The following is a 24142-nucleotide window of genomic DNA, read 5'->3' as shown; positions in this document are numbered from 1 at the left end:
TGGGAAACAAAACATGATTTACTGGTGCACTAATAATAATTTTCTGAAGAAGTCAAATGAATTCAGGCTTATTCTTAGCGGAAAAAGCTTACATGAAATAAATATATGTATGTTATTGCAGACTGAAAAGAAGTATTTACAACACATTTGTGTCCTCAAGTATGGAGTAATGTTTTTTCTCATAAGCCTAAAATTTGTTATAAAATAGTCGCAATAGTTGTTGGTTTCTGATTTTGTGAGATTGTGTTCCACATACAGCATTTTGCTGTATGTGTAATTGCATTATACGAACATAAATGCGTGCATGGGCTGTACTTTTTTTTGCTGTCATTTTGGCCTGCTACGGACCACGGAGATTTTTACCTCTTCCCAGATTGGTTTTTCCTCTTTTGCCAGTATATTTTCATTTTGGCTGACTGTGCTTCTTTTCTCTGTTTTGACCATTTGCAGGCAGAACGTGGAACTGGCGTAGTAAGCAAAATAAGGATTTTAGTAATTTTGACTTTTTCTCTGAAAACTTCTCGATCCTGAATGTCATCAAATGAAATTACAGCTTCCTGAAAATCCTTTTTAACTTGGCTTGGCCATTTTGAATACGATTTTGTTTTGAAATTGATGAATGCATGCGATGACCAAAAACATCATTCTCCACTTCCTCATGCTGGTAACAATATCTTCTGTATGTTCATATAATTCACAGTTATGTCTTCGGCAGAATTATGCGTTTTCTTTGATAGGGCCAAGGATTTTCTCAAAATTTTCCAGTCTTTTATTTCAGGTTTATGTAGTGGTCCTTTCTTCATCATGTTTAAACATTCTAATGCATACAAAGCTGACGGTCTAATTGCGATGTTATAATGACAGAGTTTTAGGTTTAAAGACAGGCTTTTGCTTTTGTATAAATCTTTGCACAGATGAAAAGCACCTTCTAGTTTAGAACACCTGCTTTCTACAGCTGCATTTTCTGAACTGTCAGGCGTAATTATTTCTCAAAGGTATTTAAATTTCTTTGACTGCTTGGGTAATAATGTACTTTAACATTTAACTGTTCATTGTATTATTTAAAACCTGTTTTAAAAAAATAATTGTAATTAAATCATATTTACTTAAGAATGTAAATTTCCTGGATGTCAAACAGTTGCATTTGTATTACAAAGATTGTGCAAGAAAGCCAGTAAGTCTGAAGTGTCTAATCGCATAACCACCGCCAATACCTTTTACCTAACTTTTTCTGTTGTTCCAAATCTGTACTCAAGAGTTTCTCTGTGGTGCAGAGTCCTGTGTGTTTTAATGCAGAGGAGACAAGCAGAACTGGCAATTGGTAGGAGACACTTGTTTCTCATATGTTTTGTTCACTTTGACTTGTTCATAAACAAATACATACACTATGTAATCAAAAGTATCCGGGCACCTGACTGAAAATGACTTAAAAGTTCGTGGCACCCTCCATTCGTAATGCTGGAATTCAGTATGGTGTTGGCCTTGATGACAGCTTCCCCTCTCGTAGGCATATGTTCAATCAGGTACTGGAAGGTTTCATGGGGAATGGCAGGCCGATTCTTCACAGAGTGCTGCATTGAGGAGAGGTATCGATGTCAGTTGGTGAGGCCTGGCATGTAGTTGGCGTTCCAAAACATCCCAAAAGTGTTCTGTAGGATTCAGGTCAGGACTCTGTGTGAGTCAGTCCATTACAAGGATGTTATTGTCATGTAACAACCCCGCCAAAGGCCGTACATTATGAACAGGTGCTTGATCATGTTGAAAGATGCTATCGTCATCCCCAAATTGCTCTTCAACAGTGGAAGCAAGAAGGTGCTTAAAACATTAATGTAGGCCTGTGTTCTGATAGTGCCATGCAAAACAACAAGGAGTGCAAGCACCTTCCATGTAAAATACGACCACACCATAACGCCACTGCCTCCAAACTTTACTGCTGGCATTACATACACTGGCAGATGACATTCACCGGGAATTCGCCTTACCCACACCCTGCCATTGGATCGCTACATTGTGTACTGCGATTCGTCACTCCACACGACGTTTTTCCAAAGTTCAATCATCCAATGTTTATGCTCCTTACACTGAGTGAAGCATCATTTGGCATTTACCAGTGTTAAGTGTGGCTTATGAGTAGCCCCTCGACCATGAAATCTATGTTTCCTCACCTCCTGCCTAACTGTCATAGTACTTGCAGTGGATCCTGATACAGTTTGGAATTCTTGTGTGATGGGCTGGATAGATGTCTGCCTCTTACACATTCAACTGTCAGCAGTCTCCGTCACTCAAGGTCACCTTGTATGCTTTTGTGCTGTATGTGTCCCTTCAAGTTTCCATTTCACTGTCACATTGGAAACAGTGGACCTAGGGATGTTTTGGAGTGTGGAACTCTCGCGTACAGACGTATGACACAAGTGACGCCCAATCACCTGACCACATTCGAAGTCCGTGAGTTCTGCGGAGCGCCCCATTCTTCCCTCTCGCAGTGTCTAATGACTACTGAGGTTGCTGATATGTAGTACCTCGCAGTAGGTGGCAGCACAATGCACTTTATATGAAAAATGTATGTCTTTGGTGGTGTCCAGATCACTTAGTGTATATCGTAACTGTATTCGGCCAGTGCTCTAAGGAAAACTGTTTGTGTGAAGGTGAAAGTAATCCCAATGCATATAAAATGTATTGAGAGGAAAACTGAAAGCAGAAAGTTAAAATTAATATACGTTAATAAGAAGTAGTGTGACAGTGTACTCATTTCAAAAGTATAAAAGACCTATTCGTATATGTATCTTGTGACTATTTACAAAAACATATTTCACTAGTATGCAGTTTTTAAGTTGTCATTAAAATGGTAATTAAAACAATTTGAGGACGAAGAAAGGCTGCGACTCATCTAAAGCTGAGTGTGGGATAGAATAGTGTTGCCAAATAACATGCCGTAGACAATAACAACACATTCTCTAGGTTCAGGGTATCACAGTGCAGTGATTATCCCAAGATTCAAAGAGCAGGAACTGGAGTTATTGTTCTTCAGTTTCACACTCTCTGCTACAGAGTAATTTTAAGAGAACATAGCTATGTAGTTACACTACAGACTTTATCTTTTGATTACTTTTTAAAAGATTGTGGTAGTCATCATACATTTTTGTGTACTGAAAGGTTAAATGCATTTATACCCTTAGCTTAACATTTTCATTTCTGCACTTACAGGCCACACCAGTACAGATGGTGCATCTCAGGCCTCACCTGCTGATGGGATTGTGCATGTATCTGGTGGCCAGTATCCAGATAAATGTCAAGAAACAGATGTTGCTACATCTGGTGATGCATGTGCAAGTGGTGTTGGAACGAGCAGTGGCAGTACCACTGGTGACAGCATCAGTGGCAGTACAAGTGAGGTAGATGAAGACCTTGCTCAGCCTGCTACAAAGACAAAGGTAATTTCTGGAATTACATCTTATTATAGTGGGGCAGGTATATTGGATTCTTGACTCTAAACTGAAAGAAAATAATTTAAATATGCAGTGAATTATTGATTCTTTCTGCTTAACTGACAGCCACAGTGTCATTTGCCAAGATTTTCTTTAAGTCTCACAAGAAGATAGTTAAAAAATATATCTGTCACAATATTAATTCAAAATGTGAGAAATGTGAAGGGGAAAGTTTGATCTAAAGTCTCCAAGTTATAAAACAGCATATTTGTAGGAGAACTTCCATAAAGTTTGGAAAGTAGGAGAAGAGCTATGAGGACTGGTTTTGAGTCGTGCTTGGATAGTTCAGCAAGTAGAGCACTTGTCAGTATTAAGGCAAAAGTGTCAGTTTTGGGTCCTGGTCCAGCACAATTTTAATTTTGCCAGAAAGTTTAATGGTTTCAATTTGCTGGTGAAATGCCTCTCTCACCATGATGCATAACTAGCAAAATAATTTACCTGATTACAATAAAGGTAATTTAGGGTAATCAGTACATGGTAACAAAATGTTTCATGGGTGCTATAAAGGAAGCTGACTGGAGGAATCTGTATCATGTGGCACGTCATTCCGAAATTTAATGTAGTTGTATCTAATTTAATCCCCCTCCCCCATGCTCACACCCAGACAAAAAGAAAATTAAGTAGGTCTGATTTCATATTACAAGAAATATTGTGTTGTAGGAAAATTATTAACAGTTTAAAAAGCCTCTGTATAATGTCTGAAATTAATAATCCAGATATTTAAATTAAATCCATATGGCTAACAGTTAAAAGAGAAACTGGGAAATCTGTTAAGGAATATTAGGAATTTGTTATAAAAGAAAGCAGCCAAGTAATAAATGATAGCAGTGTACTAGCCAATGTGTGGCATGGACAGGTAATAGAATACATGTAAGAAAAACTGTCACATATGTAGAGGTGTATCACAACTAGACCATGATCTGCCCAACACATTAAGAATGTAATTTATTTTCTCAAAAGCAAAAACTCTCTCAAAATTTCAAGTAAATTAGTAAAATCCTCATTTTCACATATGCACAGTGTATTCAGTTACATCACAGTGTGTGTTTCCAGATGGACTGAAAATGCTATTACCAGGCCCCTTTAGAAGAAAGGTAGTATGACAGATATTAATAATTACTGATCAGTCTCCCTAATTCCTTCCTCTCTGAAGGTACTGAAAAGATTGTGTTCGAGGACCACAACACATCTCTCTCAAAAATAAGGTATTTAATCAGTCTTAATATAGATTTCAAAAGAACAAGCCATTTTCAATTCATGAAGTGGACTACACAAAATTTTCATGAAAAAATGTTCCTGATTAGTGTTCAATAAGTCACATAAAATCCATTGATTGTGCAAGTCATAGTATTCTACTAGAAAATCAGAAATGTTGTGGTATCAGAGACGGCTTAGGAAAAAATTGTTGGCAACTACTGTTTTTATTTTGTTTGCTTATCTTTACTTCTTGCTAACATTTTCAGGGCCATAGACCCATTTTCAAGCAATCAGGCCTGCCATCACTCATGCTGTCAGACTGGGATCTGGTACCATCACCAGTCACAGCCAAATTCACTATTCGGTAACAAGAGATACTTGTCAGAAAAGATTATCTGAAACTTATGTTGGTCACTTTGGTGTTGGTATTCCAGAGCCTCTGTTGATTCAATTGAATACTTGCATTGTTACTTTTACAATACAACACTGGAGTCCTCCTTGAATGATTGTGCAGATAGGCTAATACTCAATCTCTAGTGAACTCAGTTTTGAGTTTTAACATGGAAAAGAAGGAGGAGGGGGGGGGGGGGGGGTGTTGAGAAAGAAGCCAGAAGGTGAAAAGTTGCACCTACACTTAATAGATATTTATAACCTACATTTTAAGTAGTTATGAACCAGATGTGGAACATTTTTAAACTTTCATATGATATTACTCCCCTTTTTTATTTTGTCTGAGTGGTTTTCTATTCTAGTGCTCTTTCCCTTTCCCCATAGTGATGAATCACACATTTTATCTAATGGGAGGCAGTGACTATTTGAAAAAGGTTCATCCTGTGTGTGGCTTCTCCCTCTGTGTCACTTCAGATGAGTAGGAGGAACAAATCTGTAAGGTTTGGATACATCACTAGTGTCCTGCTTGACACAGTAAAGTCTTTTAAATTTCCGAGTGTAACATTGCGAAGGGATATGAAATGGAATGACAGTTTGAGAACTGTGGTAGGGAAGGCAAATGGTCAACTTGGGTTTATTGGGAAAATTTGAGGGAAGAGTGGTTCACCTGTAAAGGAGACTGCATATAGGGCGCTGGTGGGATGTATTCTTGAGTACTGCTTGGGTGTCTGGGATCTGTACAAGGTCAGATTGAAGAAAGACATCGAAGCAGTTCAGAGGTGGGCTGTTAGATTCATTAACAGTAGGTTCGAACAACACGTAAGTGTTACAGAGGTGCTTCAGGAACTCAAATTGAAATCCCTGGAGGGGAGAAGACGTTCTTTTCTAGAAACAGTATGAAAAATTTAGAGAACCAGCATTTGAAGCTGTTTGCCAAATGATTCTACTGCCACCAACATACATTGCTCATAAAGACCACACTGGAAAAAAGCGCGGGTGATGCCTGTATATAAGAAGGGTAGAAGGACGGATCCTCAAAATTACAGACCAATATCCTTAACATCGGGCTGTTGTAGGATTCTCGAACATATTCTTAGTTCGAATATAATGAATTTCCTTGAGACAGAGAAGTTGCTGTCCATGTATCAGCACAGCTTTAGAAAGCATCGCTCCTGCGAAATGCAACTCGCCCTTTTTTCACATGATATCTTGTGAACCATGGATGAAGGGTATCAGATAGATGCCATATTCCTTGACTTCCGGAAAGCATTTGACTCGGTGCCCCACTGCAGACTCCTAACTAAGGTACGAGCATATGGCATTGGTTCCCAAGTATATGAGTAGCTCGAAGACTTCTTAAGTAATAGAACCCAGTATATTGTCCTCGATGGTGAGTGTTCATCGGAGGTGAGGGTATCATCTGGAGTGCCCCAGGCAAGTGTGGTAGGTCCGCTGTTGTTTTCTATCTATATAAATGATGTTTTGGATAGGGTGGATAGCAATGTGCGGCTGTTTGCTGATGATGCTGTGGTGTACGGGGAGGTGTCATCATTGAGAGACTGTAGGAGGATACAAGATGACTTGGACAGGATTTGTGATTGATGTACAGAATGGCAGCTAACTCTAAATATAGATACACGTAAATTAATGCAGATGGATAGGAAATAGAATCCTGTAATGTTTGAATACTCCATTAGTAGTGTAGCGCTTGACACAAGTCATGTTGATTAAATATTTGGGCGTAACATTGCAGAGCAATATGAAATGGAACCAGCATGTAATGGCAGTTGTGGGGAAGGCGGATAGTCGTCTTCGGTAGAATTCTGGGAAGATGTGGTTCATCTGTAAAGGAGACCGCTTATAAAACAGTAATACGACCTATTCTTGAGTACTGCTTGAGTGTTTGGGATCCCTATCAGGTCGGATTGAGGGAGGACATAGAAGCAATTCATAGGCGGGTTGCTAGATTTGTTACTGGTAGGTTTGATCATCACACGAGTGTTACGGAAATGCTTCAGGAACTCGGGTGGGAGTCTCTAGAGGAAAGGAGGCGTTCTTTTCGTGAATCGCTACTGCGGAGTATGTATGTAGATGTAGATGTAGATGTAGAAGATAAGATACGAGAAATTGTGGCTCACACAGAGGCATAAAGACAGTCGTTTTTCCCTTGCTTGATTTGAGTGGAACACGAAAGGAAATGTCTAGTACAAGTACAGGGCACCTTCTGCCGTGCACCGCATGGTGGCTTGCAGAGTATCGATGTAGATGTAGATCATCAGCAAAACCTTAAAGATGGTCTTTACTTCTTGTCATGTCTATTGTATTTTGTGTAATGTTCACACTATTATAGACTGTGTAGGTAACCATGAAAATGCTGTCCATTTTAATGTGACTGCTCTTGTGTAGAACCATCAGTTCCATCACTTCCCTTAAAATGGCAGCGAGTGTGTGTGTGTGTGTGTGTGTGTGTGTGTGTGTGTGTGTGTGTGTGTAAGGCTCCTCCTTCTCCCTTTCTCCCAACACACAGTAAAACAATATTTTATCCATACCAGAATGGGTCTCATGTGTTCATGGTAATGGAGGAAAATAAACTATGATGTGGTGATGGTAATGGATGTTGTGTATGAAAATAAAACGTGGCCTTTCACTGCTGTTTTAATATGTGGGTAATTTTACTGATTTAAGAACTTTGTTGTCTAATGTTTACAGAAGGAGAAAGAGATTGTGAAGCCTAAGAAGTGTCGTGACAGACAGCCATCGGTCGAGAGTCGAAGCAAAATGGCAGCATTCCTACCAGCTAGACAGTTATGGGGTTGGTCAGGAAGAGGTTTCAAGCGACCTGGAGCTAAGGGACGAGGACGTAAAGAGTTCTACAAAGCTATCCAACGGGGCAAAGAGAGTATCAGGGTGAGTCTCTCCTGACAATTTCTTATGTTGTGTTCTCATCGGCTAGTCAGATACGGTTGCACATAATTGTTTGGCAAAAAGTGCTGTAGCCATTCAAAACTCTGCTTGAACAACTATTCTCAAAATCATAGACGAGAAACTTGTTACAATGCTGCAATATTTACTAAAGGCATTCCACATAGCAACAGAGAAACTTCACTGTACAATAATGAATGCAAAATGGACGAAATATCCTGGTGGATATTCAAAATATCCTTCTGTGGGAGAAGTGTCCACAGTTACATTAAAAAAGTTAATTGTGATTTTTACTGCTGTTCTTGTCAGTCATAGGTAGTGTAGGAAAATTCATAGTATTCTTACAATGAAAGAAAAGTAAGAGTTCATTGTTGTGTCAACAATGGAGTCATCAGAGATGAAGTACAGTTGTAGATAAGACAAGGATACGGAAAGAATCATAGTACCGATGAAGGGAAACTGCAATAACCCAAATCTGGTTGCCATGATGGGCGTGTTTCTCCCAAATGCAAGTTGAATGCTTTAACAGCTGTACCATCTGACAGTGGGTCATGATTTTAATCATTGAGAACTGACTATCTTAAGTAAAGATGAAAGTATAATTTCTTGTCTACATCAATTATATACACCCATCAAGAGAAGTATAAAGGTAGTAGACAGTACTCTAGATCTCATTAGAAAGAACAGGCATTGACCAGTAAAGGCACATTTGGATGCTGACTGTTGTGAAAAAGTGACAATGGTGTAAGGAGTTTTGGGTTTTGTACATTGATTAAGTAAAGTTATACAGTGAAGTGAAAAACATTTATCACCTTACACTGCAGTGATTATGCTGTAAAAACTCAGAATCCTCATATGCCAAATAGTAATCACATTTATTTATTCCACAACACCATTGTGGACTATCTACACATTATTTATAATGCATATAAAAGTTTAATGATTTATTTGTGTATGTTATATGATGCCAGTTTTTGATGAGTGTATTTACATATGGTTCTGTTCAGTGATTGAGTCTTTGCCAAAAGTGCACTTTTAATGGATTTTGTGGGATTTTTACTAATGCTACTGCTTGCAAGTTGAGGAACAAAAATGTGGTTGATTACATGTGGTCATTGTTGTCAGGACCTTTTGAAAATCATATTATGTGTATTTGTGATGTGCACCTGTAAGGTCACTTAAAAATAGTTTCACTGTCAATAATGGCCAGAGGTTTGACATGAATAAACAGTATTATCTGTAATTACACATTTTTGGTGAAACTTTGTGTCATTCAAGAAAGAAGGCTCATAACTTCATTCAAACAGATGAGAAGCATTTAGGTAATGAACACAAAAAAGAAATGTCAGATTTCTGTGTTTAAAGAATGTATTGTCAAAGCAAAAGTTACTAATTGTCATTTGTTGTTACTGATACTGTTAACAGAACAGAATGGAGAAGCTTTTATTGCTTGTAGATTTGCCTTGTAAATTTGTCACTGCAAACTGAATTGTTATTTTCCTTTACCTGAACAGAAATTTACATAACAGTATGTCAGTGCAGAATATAAAATAGTTGAAATAAATATGAAACTGGTATAAGTATAATAAAATTTTGTTACAGGTTGGTGACTGTGCAGTTTTTCTGTCAACTGGAAGACCTGATCGTCCATACATTGGTCGCATAGAATCGATGTGGGAAGCTTGGGGTACTAATATGGTAGTACGTGTCAAATGGTTTTACCATCCAGAAGAGACTAATGGATGTGCACCTCTAAAATATCCCGTGAGTTTTAATTAATAATTTTTTCATTGGCCTACATTAATAAACACTTCTACAGAATTTTTCATACTCAAAATCCATACTTTAAAAAATACCACATAGTAGCAAAGGAAAGTGTGTGTGGATGGGAAAGGGTGGGGGATGGAGGGGTGGGAATGAATGTTATCTTCTGTACAAATGAAAGGTGTTTATGGTGAGGATATGGACTGATAAAATGTGTAAATCCTTAACGCCCCAGAAGTGTTCAAAGGCGTTCCAATCTACCATACATTGGGATATTTGCGGGCTACTCAAGATGACAGTGCTACACTGTAGGCTGTACATTGGCAAAGTGAGGGTTTTTTTTTTTTTTTTTTTTTTCCTCCAGAGTAATACTATCACTGTTAAGGCAAAATTATGATGTTGCTGATTGCATTCAACCCACAAGGAGACTGTTATAGTAAACATAAAATGCACGCTCTATAAACACTAGAGGAAAAACCACTAGATTGTTCTGTCATTATTGTTAGCAAGTGGCTACTGATCGTTCATGAAAACGTGCACATCTCCGTTTGTAAAGTGTAATATAAACTGTAATACACATCTGGTGCTGTGGGGTTCTGCTGGCTCTTTCATGCATAGTCACCAGATGTTACATAGTATTTTCATCCGCATGTTTTGATATCAAACTTTTACTACCCTTGACAGTTCGTCCAGTGGTTTTTCATTACCGTAAAATTCTCCCCTTTCAAAGAATGTGCAGAAAAAATTATCTCTATTTTAATTAGGAATTCAGGACTGATTTCAGTCCTGTGTGTTCTTTGTATGCCGTACCCATAAAATAACTTGTTTTGTGATTCCGACTCCTACATGTGGAACAGATAGTAGTATCTAAAGACCAGATCACAACACACAGAGATAAAATAACTGCCTCATTGTAAGGTCTCTTGTGGCTTCTATAAATACTCAGTGCTTTCTGTGATTTAATCATTTTAAGCCAAATTTAAATAGTGCACAAGTCAGCCTGTTCCATCTTAAGATGGTGGAGGTGTGATAAGCTTTAAATGAGCCATGATGAGGTGAATGACTTCAGTGCTGACGAACTGTGAAGCATGTTGGAGTAATGATGGGTATCATTATGACTTTCAAACTTCAGTTATAAATAATAGAGGGGTTGTCTGTACTACAATTAGACCAACAGGACACTCGGTTGTAGGATATGATGAGAAGATATATTTTTCCTCAGAACTTCAATCTTCACCATTTGTCTATATTCTGCGAGTCATACTATTGTCACAAACAAAAACAATACACTTGTCCATTTGGTATGTAGTCCAATGCATAAATCCACCAGCAAGAAAGTAACTGAATTCAGAGTCTGTACACAAACTGGTTCCAAACAAAGTTCACAAATGATTCACAATATTGACATGATGGTAAGTAAGTAGCTCTGATAACATCCAGTTGGAAAAGGCTGATGTGAGTCCACATAAATCCTGGCATATAGCATGACGCACGCCTCTGGTGATGCAGCTGTGATGCAATATATGTACCGTATTTACTCGAATCTAAGCCGCACTTTTTTTCCAGTTTTTGTAATCCAAAAAACCGCCTGCGGCTTAGAATCGAGTGCAGAGTACGCGGAAGTTCTGCAAAATGTTGGTTGGTGCCGCCACAACTAACTTCTGCCGTCGAATATATAGCGCTACCAACGAGTTAAAAACTCGTTGAGTGCTACACAAGCATGCTTTGCAGGCACAAAGATAAATACTGGCGCCAAAACCTCTGACGGATGGAAGACGAGCTTTTTTCTCCGCCCCGAGTTTCGACCACTGCATTTCCTACATTATCCAACGAAGTAAATACAAATTCCGTATTGTAAATCTTTGAATGTAGCAGCATTTCAATGAACAATGAAAATCCTACAGGCAAGACTGTTTAGGATGTTAGTCAATATGGCCAACTCTACATTCTGAATTTTTTCCTACCTGTGAAGAAGAGATGGTTGCTAGTAGGAACTTTTATGAATTGTGAATCACATGCAGTATTATCTTCACCATAGGAATAATGTGAATATAAACATTTTGCCGTGTATTCTTTCGTGTTTGCTGCTATCTCATTTAAATCCTGTCTGCCTAATAAACTATGAAAGTAGAGTGAGACAACAGCAAACGCGGAAGGATATTTATATCCTTGTTTCATGTTTATATTCGTATTATTCTTATGCCTAATAGTGATACAGTCACAAATGAAGCACGGCAATTGACTAGATTTTTAAATCTAAGATGACTCTTAATTTCTGTGCAGAATGTAATGAACTAAAGAGGCATCTACAAAGATTTTCAAACGGAGAAAATTTTTCGCTAGACTCTTGTTTAGAACATCATCTATCATCCGCAGTCTATTATTTGGTTCTTGTTGATCATTATCAAAGAAAGCAGCAGTGTAAGTAACAACAAATAGCAGTCTCTTGTCATTGTTTCGCTAATGAGACGATTCCTCTCTCTCTCTCTCTCTTTTTTTAATAGTAAGTGGCGGTAGCGCGCACAAAAGCAAGCCATGCTGCGAGCGGCGACAGGCCGTAAACACCCATTATCAGAATGCGAAAACAATGCATGACGCAGTACAGTAACGCATTTTCAGCTTAGAGTGACGTAAACACCTATAACAAAGAGAACGGCACTTATCAGATCAAAGAAAAATAAGTTATCAATTCAAACAAGACGAAGCACGTGGAAAAGGAAGGGTATCCGTATAAATACGTAAGGAGCGCCTGACTCAGCAATGGCTACCTGGTAAAGCTTAACTGCTAAGCTTACGACTCGAACCAAACTACTGTAGCTGTATCGTCATTCATTCAGCCCAAATTGTGTTTCATATTGCAATGGACCAACTTTGTTTCGATTTGGAGGTGCGGTCTAAAACTTTTCTCTCCCCTTGAATTTCGAGTCTCAAATTTCAGGTGCGGCTTAGATTCGGGAATTTTTTTTTTTTTTTTCCTTGATTTCGAGTCTCATTTTTCAGGTGCAGCTTAGATTTGAGTGCGGCTTAGATTCGAGTAAATACGGTACTTGGCAGAGGTGCTATCTTAAAGTGTTTACCAAGTTTTCAGCTGATAATATCGTAACATCAGGAGGAAATACAAGATAATTCCCCTCCTTCAGATGGTCTGTAGGGGCAGCATTGACAATTTTTTTATGTGGCCAGTGAGGTAAGGTAGAGAAGTTAATTGTGGGATGCTTGCTTGTGTCTCCCTGATGATGATTGACTTGCCTTCTACTGCAAATTGGACTGGTGGAGATGCTGTCTCTTTAGATGGTGAGGGAATCTTGGGCTTGTTGTAGTGTATGGTGTTCATTTATTGCAAACTTGTGCCCTTTGGCTTCTCTAAGCATGAGGTGAACTGTTGTCCCAAGAAGGGAAAATTTGGACACTCTCCCTATCAGAAAACTTGTGGCAAGTGGAAACAAGCGTGTTTTGGCTACAGTTGCTGTGTGGTGGTGCCAGCAGACAATAGGAGTATTGTCTCATCCAAGGCTTGGACCACTTATTGTACCAGCTGAGCTCAAAGAAAGAAATTTCAGTAGCTGCATACAAGGTTATTAAGTTATATTTATGTATTTCTGTACTCTTGAAGAGAATGAAACTTCACACTTAGCAAACAATCAGGTTTCTGTGAAAACAGGAGTAAAGGAAACAGAGAAAGTGTCATAGATCAAAGGACTGAAAATGATCTCTAGTTGTGATGTTCAGGAATCACACAAAAAGACATTGGAAATACAGATTTACTATAGTCAAAATTCACCAATTGATAAATGACAATGAGGAAAACTCTGTTTATTGCATGAAATGTACCCTTTTTTCTATAGTAATGTTAATTATAAACAATATGTGCATTGTTCGAACCATCTTCATAGTCAGTCCCCAAATTTTGTAACTCGGTGGCCTTAAATACACCATTGTAGGTGAGTGAACATTTTCAAATGCTTCATTTACATTTTTCGTTTTGCATAGGAGCATTTTTTAAAGGAAGGACTATATCCTCGTCCTTCTTTAGTTTTCATTACTGCCATAATTTGAGAGCCATGTTATTCTCACATTAAAACTGTTTGATCACCTTAGTCATTCAGTGAAGAACATTTCCAGTCTTTCACTGCATAATCAGTGTGATTATAATTAAACTACTCATGGAGGCAGTGTGTGCTGTACTTATCATATGGTAGCAAAACTTGGTAGATATTCATTGACTTCGATCCAAGACAGAAAGTGAAGAGAAAATTCAGAATGTTGCTGCAGATCATGATGTTTTGGTTGCTGCACCGTCTGCATCTTATATGGGTACCATTGTAAAACAGACCACTAAACTTTGCGTACAGTTGGCCATGGGATGGACAATTTTTGTGACACTGCACGGACAGTAGCACTACATGAGGTATGTGGTGCATGGTCATTACAGCAACAGCAACCTTGTCAATAAGTGTCATTAGGTAAGGACGCCTTCCTATTTCAGGTGCCACACCAAGCTCACCCATGTTTTCTAATTTTACTATTTAATGACATTCCACCTCTCCTCAAACCTTTCAGATGGTGATACTCTCTCAATGCAGCACTGTAATAGCTGCCGTTCACATAAAACAGTTTCACTAATAACACACAGTGTCTCTCCTCAATAGCCATACTGTTGACTCATGTTATTGCTTGTCAAGTGACAGTATGGATGTCACATCATCATGCAAACTGCATACAGAACCAGGTTTACACCTAGTAGCCATGACTGGAACTAATTTGTTTTCCAGCGTAAATTGGTTCTGCATTAATGTGTTACCATATCTACCAAGTTTCACTGCCATGCAATAATTACAGCCCACACTCAACCTCCGTGAGTAGTTGCACCACAATTATAACCTCCCAATATTATAATATTTTACACAGTTTGTCTTGCTGGCCTCTACTTCACTTTTATTGTTCCTAGCAGATGTCTCATGCTTTGTCTGAATGTAAATATCAAGGATTTCTATGCCTCGTTATATGCCACAAATGATCTGCTCATATTGTTCTGCCCCTTTCAGGGCATAGTACTTCAAACTTGCAGTGAGTTTTAAGAAAGGAGCACTATATTGTGGAGATTATCAACTACAGAACAGTTTAAAAAAATCTGTCTTTACTCATATTTGAGAATATTGAAAAGGATAGATTGCTACCCATCATATTGCGGAAAAGTTGAGTTGCAGACAGGCACGAGAAAAGACTGCTATACAAGTAAGCTTTTGGCTGAAACACGTTCTTCTGAATTAGATCGCAGAGCACGCATGTGCGCGCACGCACACACACACACACACACACACACACACACACAAATGCAACTCTCACACACATGACCACTGTTTCTGGATGCATGGATTTCCCATTTGAGCATTTTATGTTAATGATATTGTGCATATCCAGCATCATTGTGAGATAATCCCTGGGTGAATAAATTAATAAAAGGCAAACTGATAATGCACATACATAAAAAAAGGGGCAGTAAAAGTAATAAGACATTGCTTCTCCTGAATGAATAACATATAAAATGTTTAGGAAATTCTGTAGTTCCTAATAAGGATAAAAAACAAGACTGACCCCCAAATGCTCTTCTATGAAACATTTTTAATTTATATTTACTACATCCATTATGGACTACGGTGTGAGGACTGTGACTGTTAATTATAATGAAACATTATATAATTCTGTGTCTGTCCTGTAGTTTTATTGTATGGATAAAATAAAACTTTGTACTTGGTAGTCTTTTGGTGAATGTTCTGAGGAAATAATGCAGTATTAAAATTTGTGGGCTTATGCTCATAATTTTCCCATATCATAGGATGTGTGCTGCATTTATTAGTTTTTCTGATCTGTGTAATTTGAGATTTTTGTGAAAAATAAGCTGAGCGGTTTTTACAAGTATGCTTATTGTTTTATTTCAGGGTGCATTGTTTGAGTCGCCACACAGTGATGAAAATGATGTTCAAACAATCTCTCATAAATGTGAAGTGCTACCACTAGAAACATACATTCAACGCCTGGGTGCTGAACCTCATAGATTCTCCACTATTTATGATAATAATGATATATACTACTTAGCAGGCTATTATGATCCCACAAGCAAACAACTTACAATGGAACCAGGTGTTATGTGAACAATTTAGTCGTAATCTCTTTCAGAATATCTCATCTGTGTTGTTTTGTTAAATACTTTCCATGAACATTTAGCAGCATATTTGTAAATCCAGACTGTGTGCTCAAAATTTAAAATTTTGCATACAAAGAAACTTTTCAAATGTATTTATTGTTCTGGGATGGCTCTGTGTTATTAGTATTCAAAGCTGAGGGTGGGTATGCAAACAGAGAATGTAAATATTAAAATGTTGTTGTGCATACTGTTGGTACAGTCATAGTTAACATCATGTGCAAGATGATCAGAATGTAGAATAAGTGCAATGCTGTTTCGTGTATTTATATCAGATTATACCTGTCAGCCTTCTGCATATATAAATAGTATTTATTTTTATTGACCACAGAAGATTCTTGTATATAATGGAACAAGCCAGTGAACGATTGCATGTGCCTGGAATCACGTAGTGATTCACTTGTTTAAAGACTGCACACTAGTAAAGTCTAGATTGATGGGATTTATTTACTACATTCTGTTACAGAGTTGAGAATGAAAGATTGAGGTGTCAATAAGCTAAAGACTGGCAAGCGTCTTAAAGAAAGATATTGTATATTTAAAGATTGATGATGTATATTTTTTTCCTCTCATTGTTAATGTATAGTAGATTTCCTGCATCAGTCTCTGATGCGCCTTCGCTATCACAAGTTAACAATCGGAGATATTGATACATATATAATTTTTCATTCAAAAAGGAACCAGCTAGTAGTGCAAATTATGTACAGTACTAATTCTCACTGAATGCCTGTAGTGTGTATACTGTTTAAATTACTGTGGGCTGTTGCTGTAGTATGTTAATGATTTTCAAAAAATCTGCAGACTGCATTTCAGACAACTGTTTCCATAGATAAAAAGAATGAAAAAAAAGAAAGAAATTAATAAAATACTTTTAAGGGCACTTTAGTTTTATAAAAATGAGATCTAGTAAGTTGAACTATTTTTCTAAGTTACTTTTTCTTCTGATTTCTTAGGGAGCTGGACCACTTTCCTTACTTTTTTAAATTATTTCCAATCACAAGTTGTGGATTATAGCTTAACTGGTAACATAGGAATGGTCTTCATTTTATTACATATCCCTTAAAAATATGGGATGAATGATTTAAGAGCAGGTGCCATTTCAAATGTTTGTTCCATTTTGAGACTGCTTTTCTTGCAAGCAGACTCATCCTGTGCATTTGTGTTTGTTTCACTCTTAGTACTCTTTTGGTGTCAAATAAATGAGGTAGTACTCTCGATAATCAAAAATCATTTGTCAAATGAATCGGTAAGGAACCACAACTAGTCAAAATTTATTTGCAGATAAACGGAAGAATAATAAAGTCAGAAAGTAGGTTGTATGCAGCCAATTGCCACCCATCTTTTAAATTGGTTGTGTAATTTTTCTGCTTTCCAGATTACGGTATAGAGTGCTTAATATTTTTAATTTTTACTGAAAAGCATTGGCAAACTGTTCTGTGGATTTGTAAGGAGTTGTAAAAATTAGCATCATTATGTAATAGTTTCATAATAGTCATGAAAAACTAAATTACTCTAATTACATTCAGAATATTAAAAATAAATTTCCAAATGTACCCATGTGCATTGGTTTCATCCCATAGTCAACTTATTTTACTAATGTGAGGGAAATAAAATATGTTATGAAGCTCAAGATCCCTTCATATGTTCTTATATATATTAACATCAGCATATGAAATGTCCAGTTCTAATGTGTCATTTCATGTGCTATGGTTCTAGCATTGTTAATATAATTTCCTTACAAAGCTCCGCCCTTGTGCTAGGAGGACAAAACATTCTCTAGTTGTCAGGGACAATTGAACGCATCTTATGTTACCAGGTGAAGGACTATGCAGTTTGACTCTCATGTGTTCAGAGTATGGTGTATAAATGTGCCATATGGTATTTTCCTTAGTTCATAAGTATATTTTCTTGTGCAGATGCTTGTTAAACTAGTCCACTTCCTAGAATCAGTTGGGTGTACTGAATTTCTCTTAGTTCAATTTTTCAGACCTTTCATTGTATTAATTTCACTGTTTATTGCAACGTACTTGTGGGAAGAATGTGTGTTTATGTTGTATATTGTCTGTGACCTGGACATATAATGGAGGTGTTGCAGCAGCAGGTAATTCTTTACGTGAGAGTTATCAGTCTGCAGGATGAGTTTTTATAGATTGTACAGTTAAGCTTAATTTTACTGTTACAAATTTATACAAATAAATGTATCAAATTACGCTTATACCAGAAAGAGCTACACAGTCTTATTTAGGTGCTGTTAAAATTATTTTCAAATATGTTTTATATAAAACTCAACAAGTGAAATATATTGTAAACAAAAGGTGAGGTATGAGTGTCATTTATTACCATGTTGCAAACAAGGTGCTATGTGTAAAGAGTATTTTACTGAGGAAAGCAGTTTGTTAAAGGACTTAAGTGTCTCACTATTGTGATCTTTTGGAAGATAATTACTATATTAGTATGGAAAGAAACTTCTCTTTGTTTTATAATTTTCACTTATTCTTATATGAGTGAAGTAAATAAATATTTAAATATATAAATTATATAACTATATAAAGAGACAAAGAGAAAGAAAGTTTATGTTCACAAATTAATGCAGGGTGAAAAGATAAGACATGTAATAGTATTCTCCACTTTTTGTATATAAAAAGTGTGTGTGTGTGTGTGTGTGTGTGTGTGTGTGTGTGTGTGTGTGTGTGTGTGTGTGTGTGTGATGTATATGTGGGCAGGCACAAGCATGCACTCACATGTGTGAGAGATATTGTGTGCACACTTGTGTGCATTTAGAAAGTGTAAAATAAAATTGAAAAATTTTGATGCTTTAAAATTTTGTATACATTATTATCCTTTTGCCTTTCTTACCTCAGACATATTCTAAATTGTATAAGAATCTACCAAGCAGTGCATAATTCTCTTGCCTTGCTGCCTCACAATTTAAGTAGAAACACAATTCTGTGTAACCAGAAACTACTCAGCCATGTCAGGTCAATGTTTATGATAGAAAAACAAAGTATGCAGGTTGGATGCTTGTGTATATTCATTTTAAAAGGCATTACAGCATAGGCCATAATCACAAATTGTAATAAACCATCAAATTGCTTTTCTTTCACACTGCACTGTAACTGAATAAAGTATTGGTCAATTACAAATATAAATAGATTGTAGCATTAGTTATGTGGTATAGTAATATATTTATGCAGTTCAGCTATGAAAAGAAACTGACGCGATGGTTAAACAAAAGATAATATATTTTTACAGTAATTACAAAAAAGGAACACTTGCTTAACATTCCGCAACATCATTTTATTTCTTCAATATATGATTTTTCACTATTTAAGCCACCATCATGTGAGTAATTACTGTCTCATACACTGAGATATTAATTGCAATAGATGCTACAATGATGAAAACTTTGAAGTAGCATTGTGTATAAAAAAAATAACAGGAAGAACTTGTCAGATTAGAAATGGTGTTACTGTTATGTACTTTTCTCTTAATAGGCCAATGAAACTTTGATGATTTTTTATTTATTTATTTATTTATTTATTTATTTATTTATTTTTTTTGGGGGGGTGGGGGGGAGAGTAAAATGTCTTGGTTCATTTAGCTCAATTCTGGTTTCTGCAAGCTTTCTGATTCTAAATTTCATGGGCCTTATTACATTAATAAGTGAGACCAATTCTGGGACCTTATCATGGGCACTCTTGCAGTTAACTGACACCATATTACATTTTTAAAGTTTCTGTTCTGGAAGGATGATTGTCCCTCTTCAAATTTAATGAAGCCTTTTTCAAAATATGGTATGTAATTGATCATTGGGCATGTAGAGGAGTTTCTGTAACTTATGAAACCCACATGTGTATAACACACTTCCTCATACTGTGCAATTCTAATTGGTGCATCCTGTGTGTAGTGCTCATGTGACTTATTATATGGGCATTGCAGTTTTAACAGATATCAAGGTGTAGGCTTCCAAGATTGGCAAAGTTTTATTCAAGATGTGTTTAAGCCTGTTTTCAAACCAGAGGACCTCGGTCAATTGTAGGAACAAGTCCACAACTCTCCAACAGTGCTTATGCTCTATGTGTGTTGCTAGCTCTTTTCGCCAACATAGCTAGCCATCTAAATAAGCTGTTGATGTTGGTCTTTGAACTGACTTGATAGATGTCATTTGTGCTTATGTGGGATGCAGTGTATGATCTGTTGCACCTACTGAACTCAGTAGCCACCAGCAGAGCCGTCTTCACATCTCAAATGAGACAATTTCACCAAACTTTTCAAGTATTCACAGGCTTTCCTCCTTTATCTGTCAGCTATATAACTGAAAACCTCCATTATCTCTCAATGGCCAGAATACGCACTTTCTGTACTTGTGTGGACCTTTCTCAGTGGTCAGAATACACACTTTCTGTTCTTGTCTGGACCTTTAAAGAGAATCAACCCCAGTACTAATAGATCCTATGTTGACTTGGATGTACCCTCAGCAATTGGCCTCAACTCATATCTGTTGCTAAGGTGAAAGGGAACAGCAGTGCAAGCAGTACCCATTCAAAGATTTGTGAACCTGGCACATGAATACACTGTTAAAATTGTTCAGTAAAGTGAAGTGTAATTAATAGCTGAATGTCAGCTGCAGGAAGTGCCAATAAAAAGGCTAAAATGTGTACATGTAAGTGAACACACAAAAATATTTGACTATGTTGCTTTTGTTTTATTAGACACAAAGAGAGCATGAACTGAGATTACATAGTCAACATTAATACATGCTAACTTGAACAGTGCTGCTGAGATGACACTTTATGAACTCACTACGCTCTCGAAATATTTTTCTTGGTATTGTTTGACAAAAGTAGTTGCTCAGATTTAACCAGGCTGTCCAACCCATATGAAAAAATATTATAACTGTATTCTCTGTCAGTGACTGGTAGAACCTTATACAAATTAAAAACGAAACTGTTTTGTTTATTCTTAATTGCTTTGGGGCTTCTTAGACGCTCATTTCATCACAACTGAATGTGTCATCAGTACATAAAATAACCATAGGGGACACTTAGAGATTAGGAGAAACAGATGTTATGATGCTTCATATTGTAAAGTTGCTCTTAAAAACCGTTTTTTATTATTTAAAATGGGTTACATTTCAAAAACAATATTACTCATCACAGAATATGGATGTCAAAAGCTTGCCCACTCTTGAAAGGAGGACAGGTGATCGTCTGTGTCAGATCTGACAACAGAATACAACGCTGGTGCAAGCACAAATCTTTTAGAGCACACCATTTAGTGCATATTGTTGAATGCGTAACTCAGCCAACTGCCTGTACATGTTCCCATGTTGACCCAGTGACATCATCAATAACGATTGCAGTGGGCATGAGATCATTGAGATTGGACCGTGGAAAAATGGTAACATGTTGCTTAGTTGAATAAATAACATTTCTTGTTACACCTGGTTGATTGTTGTGTTAAGATGTGCCATCCTCAAAGTGAACAGCTGCTTGAAACAAGCAGATGCAGTCCAGTGGAGGCAGTATTACGCTATGGTGGACATTCACTAGGGCTTTCGTGAGACCTGGTAATAACTGAGGGCACCACGACAGCAATGGACTGCGTAGGGTTGACAACCATCCCATATATCCCATATCAGATCCTGTGTTCCATATTATTTCAAATTTATCCCACATTTTTCTAACTTTTAAATGGTAGTTAAAATAATTTATTTTGTCTAACATACCTTTGGCTTTCGCTACAATCACTGCTTCTGTGGTGAACAAGCAAACCAGTCCTAAAAATATATAGTCACTTCTCCATTTCTGCAAAGAATGAAAAGTTTAAAGTCCTTTTTGAATTTGTAGATGTAGAATGAAATGAAATATTCTAAAATGTACCAACTGAATGGCTTTTATCAACATAACTGGTTGACAGAATCATTACATTTTGGGAGCCCATTAAAAGCTACATAAAAAGTAGTAGTGATTGTCCCAAAGCTCTAAAGACATTTTTAAAAGATTCTGACAACATTGGAAGAGAGTTAAGCCAGGAGGTTTATTTAACTTTTTTCCCATGTTGTTGCAGTTTTAAATTGTTGTAAGTTTTTAGAGTGCTCTGATGTTAGTATAATGGAAGCCTATATTATACTAGCAAAATTGAGGAAATAACGAGTGATAGATATTTTGGTAGTGGCACAAATAAAGTATTCAATAAGTTAACGTGTTCCATAAGCAGAAAACACATTGAAGATAATCTTATGTAATTTTATGTTTCATGTGAAGAATTTCAAATTTGAAGACCAATTGCTAATGCCAATCTCTTTGTCTAAAGAATGAAATTATAATGAAATCTAGACCTTTAGCTGCTTACGGCATTGATAAATATCAATGGGGGCAAAATTTCTGCGCTAAAATTTAAGTATCTTCAGGAAACAATTGAGTCAATTCAGATAGATAATTTAGATGAGAACTGTTCATGTGATGAATTTTGTAATGCAAAGGTTATTTTGAAGCAAGGCATAGCCATGGAAGGCTGTGCGAACAGAAGATGGGTTATTGCTTTGTGTATACTGAGAGCTAAAAATGTTAATGTTCCCAATTTGCTGAAAGTAATTGTGTTTGTATTAAAAATTCCTGGCTCAAATGCTGAGGCAGAAAGAATCTTTTTCCTGATAAACCATAAATGGATTGAGGAGTACAGCAAATGTGCCACTGAGCTTATAAAAGTGGAACTGCAGGTATTAGTGAATTTTAATTTTAATCGTAGATAATTCTTTACTTACATAAACTCAAACAAAAGCAAAGTCCATAAATAAGTACAAGTAATAATATAAAATAAAATATATGTGCACACTTTAAATATATTCCTGCTGTTCTTTGTTTAAAAAAAAATTGAAATGTTTATTTTGTAGGCTTTCTCCTCAATCCCTTATCTTCTCCGTAAAAAGTTGGCAGCCCTAGGACTTCATGAACATTATTGTGGACCACCTGCATCCATGCAAGCTCGATGTCTTCTCTGATGGAATTGTGCTACAGTGGTTTGAGGACCAGGACTCACATTGAACTCTTGACCACCAAATATGTCTAATCTGAATGAACCCAATGGAACACTTCTGGGATGCTGCCAGGTGTCAAATTTGTCCCCTCAAACCACTGACCCAAGCATCATAACCCATAATTTAAACAAAAAGTGTGAGTAGTGCATAGACATCTGGTGCTACAAACCTCTGGAGACCTACCAAGGACTTGCTGAATCCATGGCAGGCTGAATCACTGCAGTATTGCTTTCCAATGTGGAATCAGCTACACTACTGGCCATTAAAATTGCTACATCAAGAAGAAATGCAGATGATAAACGGGTATTCTTTGGACAAATATATTATACTAGAACTGACATGTGATTACATTTTCTTGCAATTTGGGTACATAGGTCCTGAGAAATCAGTACCCAGAACAACCACCTCTGGCCGTAATAACGGCCTTGATACGCCTGGGCATTGAGTCAAACAGAGCTTGGATGACGTGTACAGGTACAGCTGCCCATGCAGCTTCAACACGATACCACAGTTCAAGAGTAGTGACTGGCGTATTGTGATGAGCCAGTTGCTTGGCCACCATTGACCAGACGTTTTCAATTGGTGAGTGATCTGAAGACTGTGCTGGCCAGGGCAGTGATCAGAAAATTTTCTGTATCCAGAAAGGCCCATACAGGAACTGCAACATGCGGTCGTGCATTATCCTGCTGAAATGTAGGGTTTCGCAGGGATCGAATGAAGGGTAGAGCCACAGGTCGTAACACATCTGAAATGTAACGTCCACTGTTGAAAGTGCCATCAATGCAAACAAGAGGTGACAGAGACGTGTAACCAATGGCACCCCATACCATCACGCCGGGTGATATGCCAGTATGGCGATGACGAATACACACTTCCAATGTGCGTCCACCGCACCGCACAATCCAACCTTTATCAAAGTCGGAAACATGATGGTACGCATTTCTCCTCCTTACACAAGGGATCACAACATTTCACCAGGCAACACTGGTCAACTGCTGTTTGTGTATGAGAAATCGGTTGGAAACTTTCCTCGCGTCAGTACGTTGTAGGTGTCTCCACCGGTGCCAAACTTTTGTGAATGCTCTGAAAAGCTAATCATTTGCAAATCACAGCATCTTCTTCTTGTCAGTTAAATTTCGCATC

At 37.2% G+C, this 24142-nt stretch overlaps 1 protein-coding gene across 1 annotated transcript in view; it reads left to right on the top strand.

The window, feature by feature from the left end:
* Positions 1-18780, top strand: part of LOC126160183 (protein winged eye) — a 193429-nt gene extending 174649 nt beyond the window's left edge. Inside the window, exons 19-22 of the mRNA XM_049916890.1 lie at positions 3205-3431; positions 7782-7979; positions 9597-9758; positions 15698-18780. Of these exons, the coding sequence (XP_049772847.1) occupies positions 3205-3431; positions 7782-7979; positions 9597-9758; positions 15698-15910 (800 nt within the window). The 3' untranslated portion in view covers positions 15911-18780. The remainder of the gene's footprint in view (positions 1-3204; positions 3432-7781; positions 7980-9596; positions 9759-15697) is intronic.
* The last annotated feature ends 5362 nt before the right edge of the window (positions 18781-24142 follow it).

This window comes from Schistocerca cancellata, chromosome 2, assembly GCF_023864275.1.
Source record: "Schistocerca cancellata isolate TAMUIC-IGC-003103 chromosome 2, iqSchCanc2.1, whole genome shotgun sequence".
Lineage (NCBI taxonomy): Eukaryota > Metazoa > Arthropoda > Insecta > Orthoptera > Acrididae > Schistocerca > Schistocerca cancellata.
Note: the sequence above shows the minus strand (reverse complement) of the source record. Positions and strands in the feature narration are given on the sequence as shown.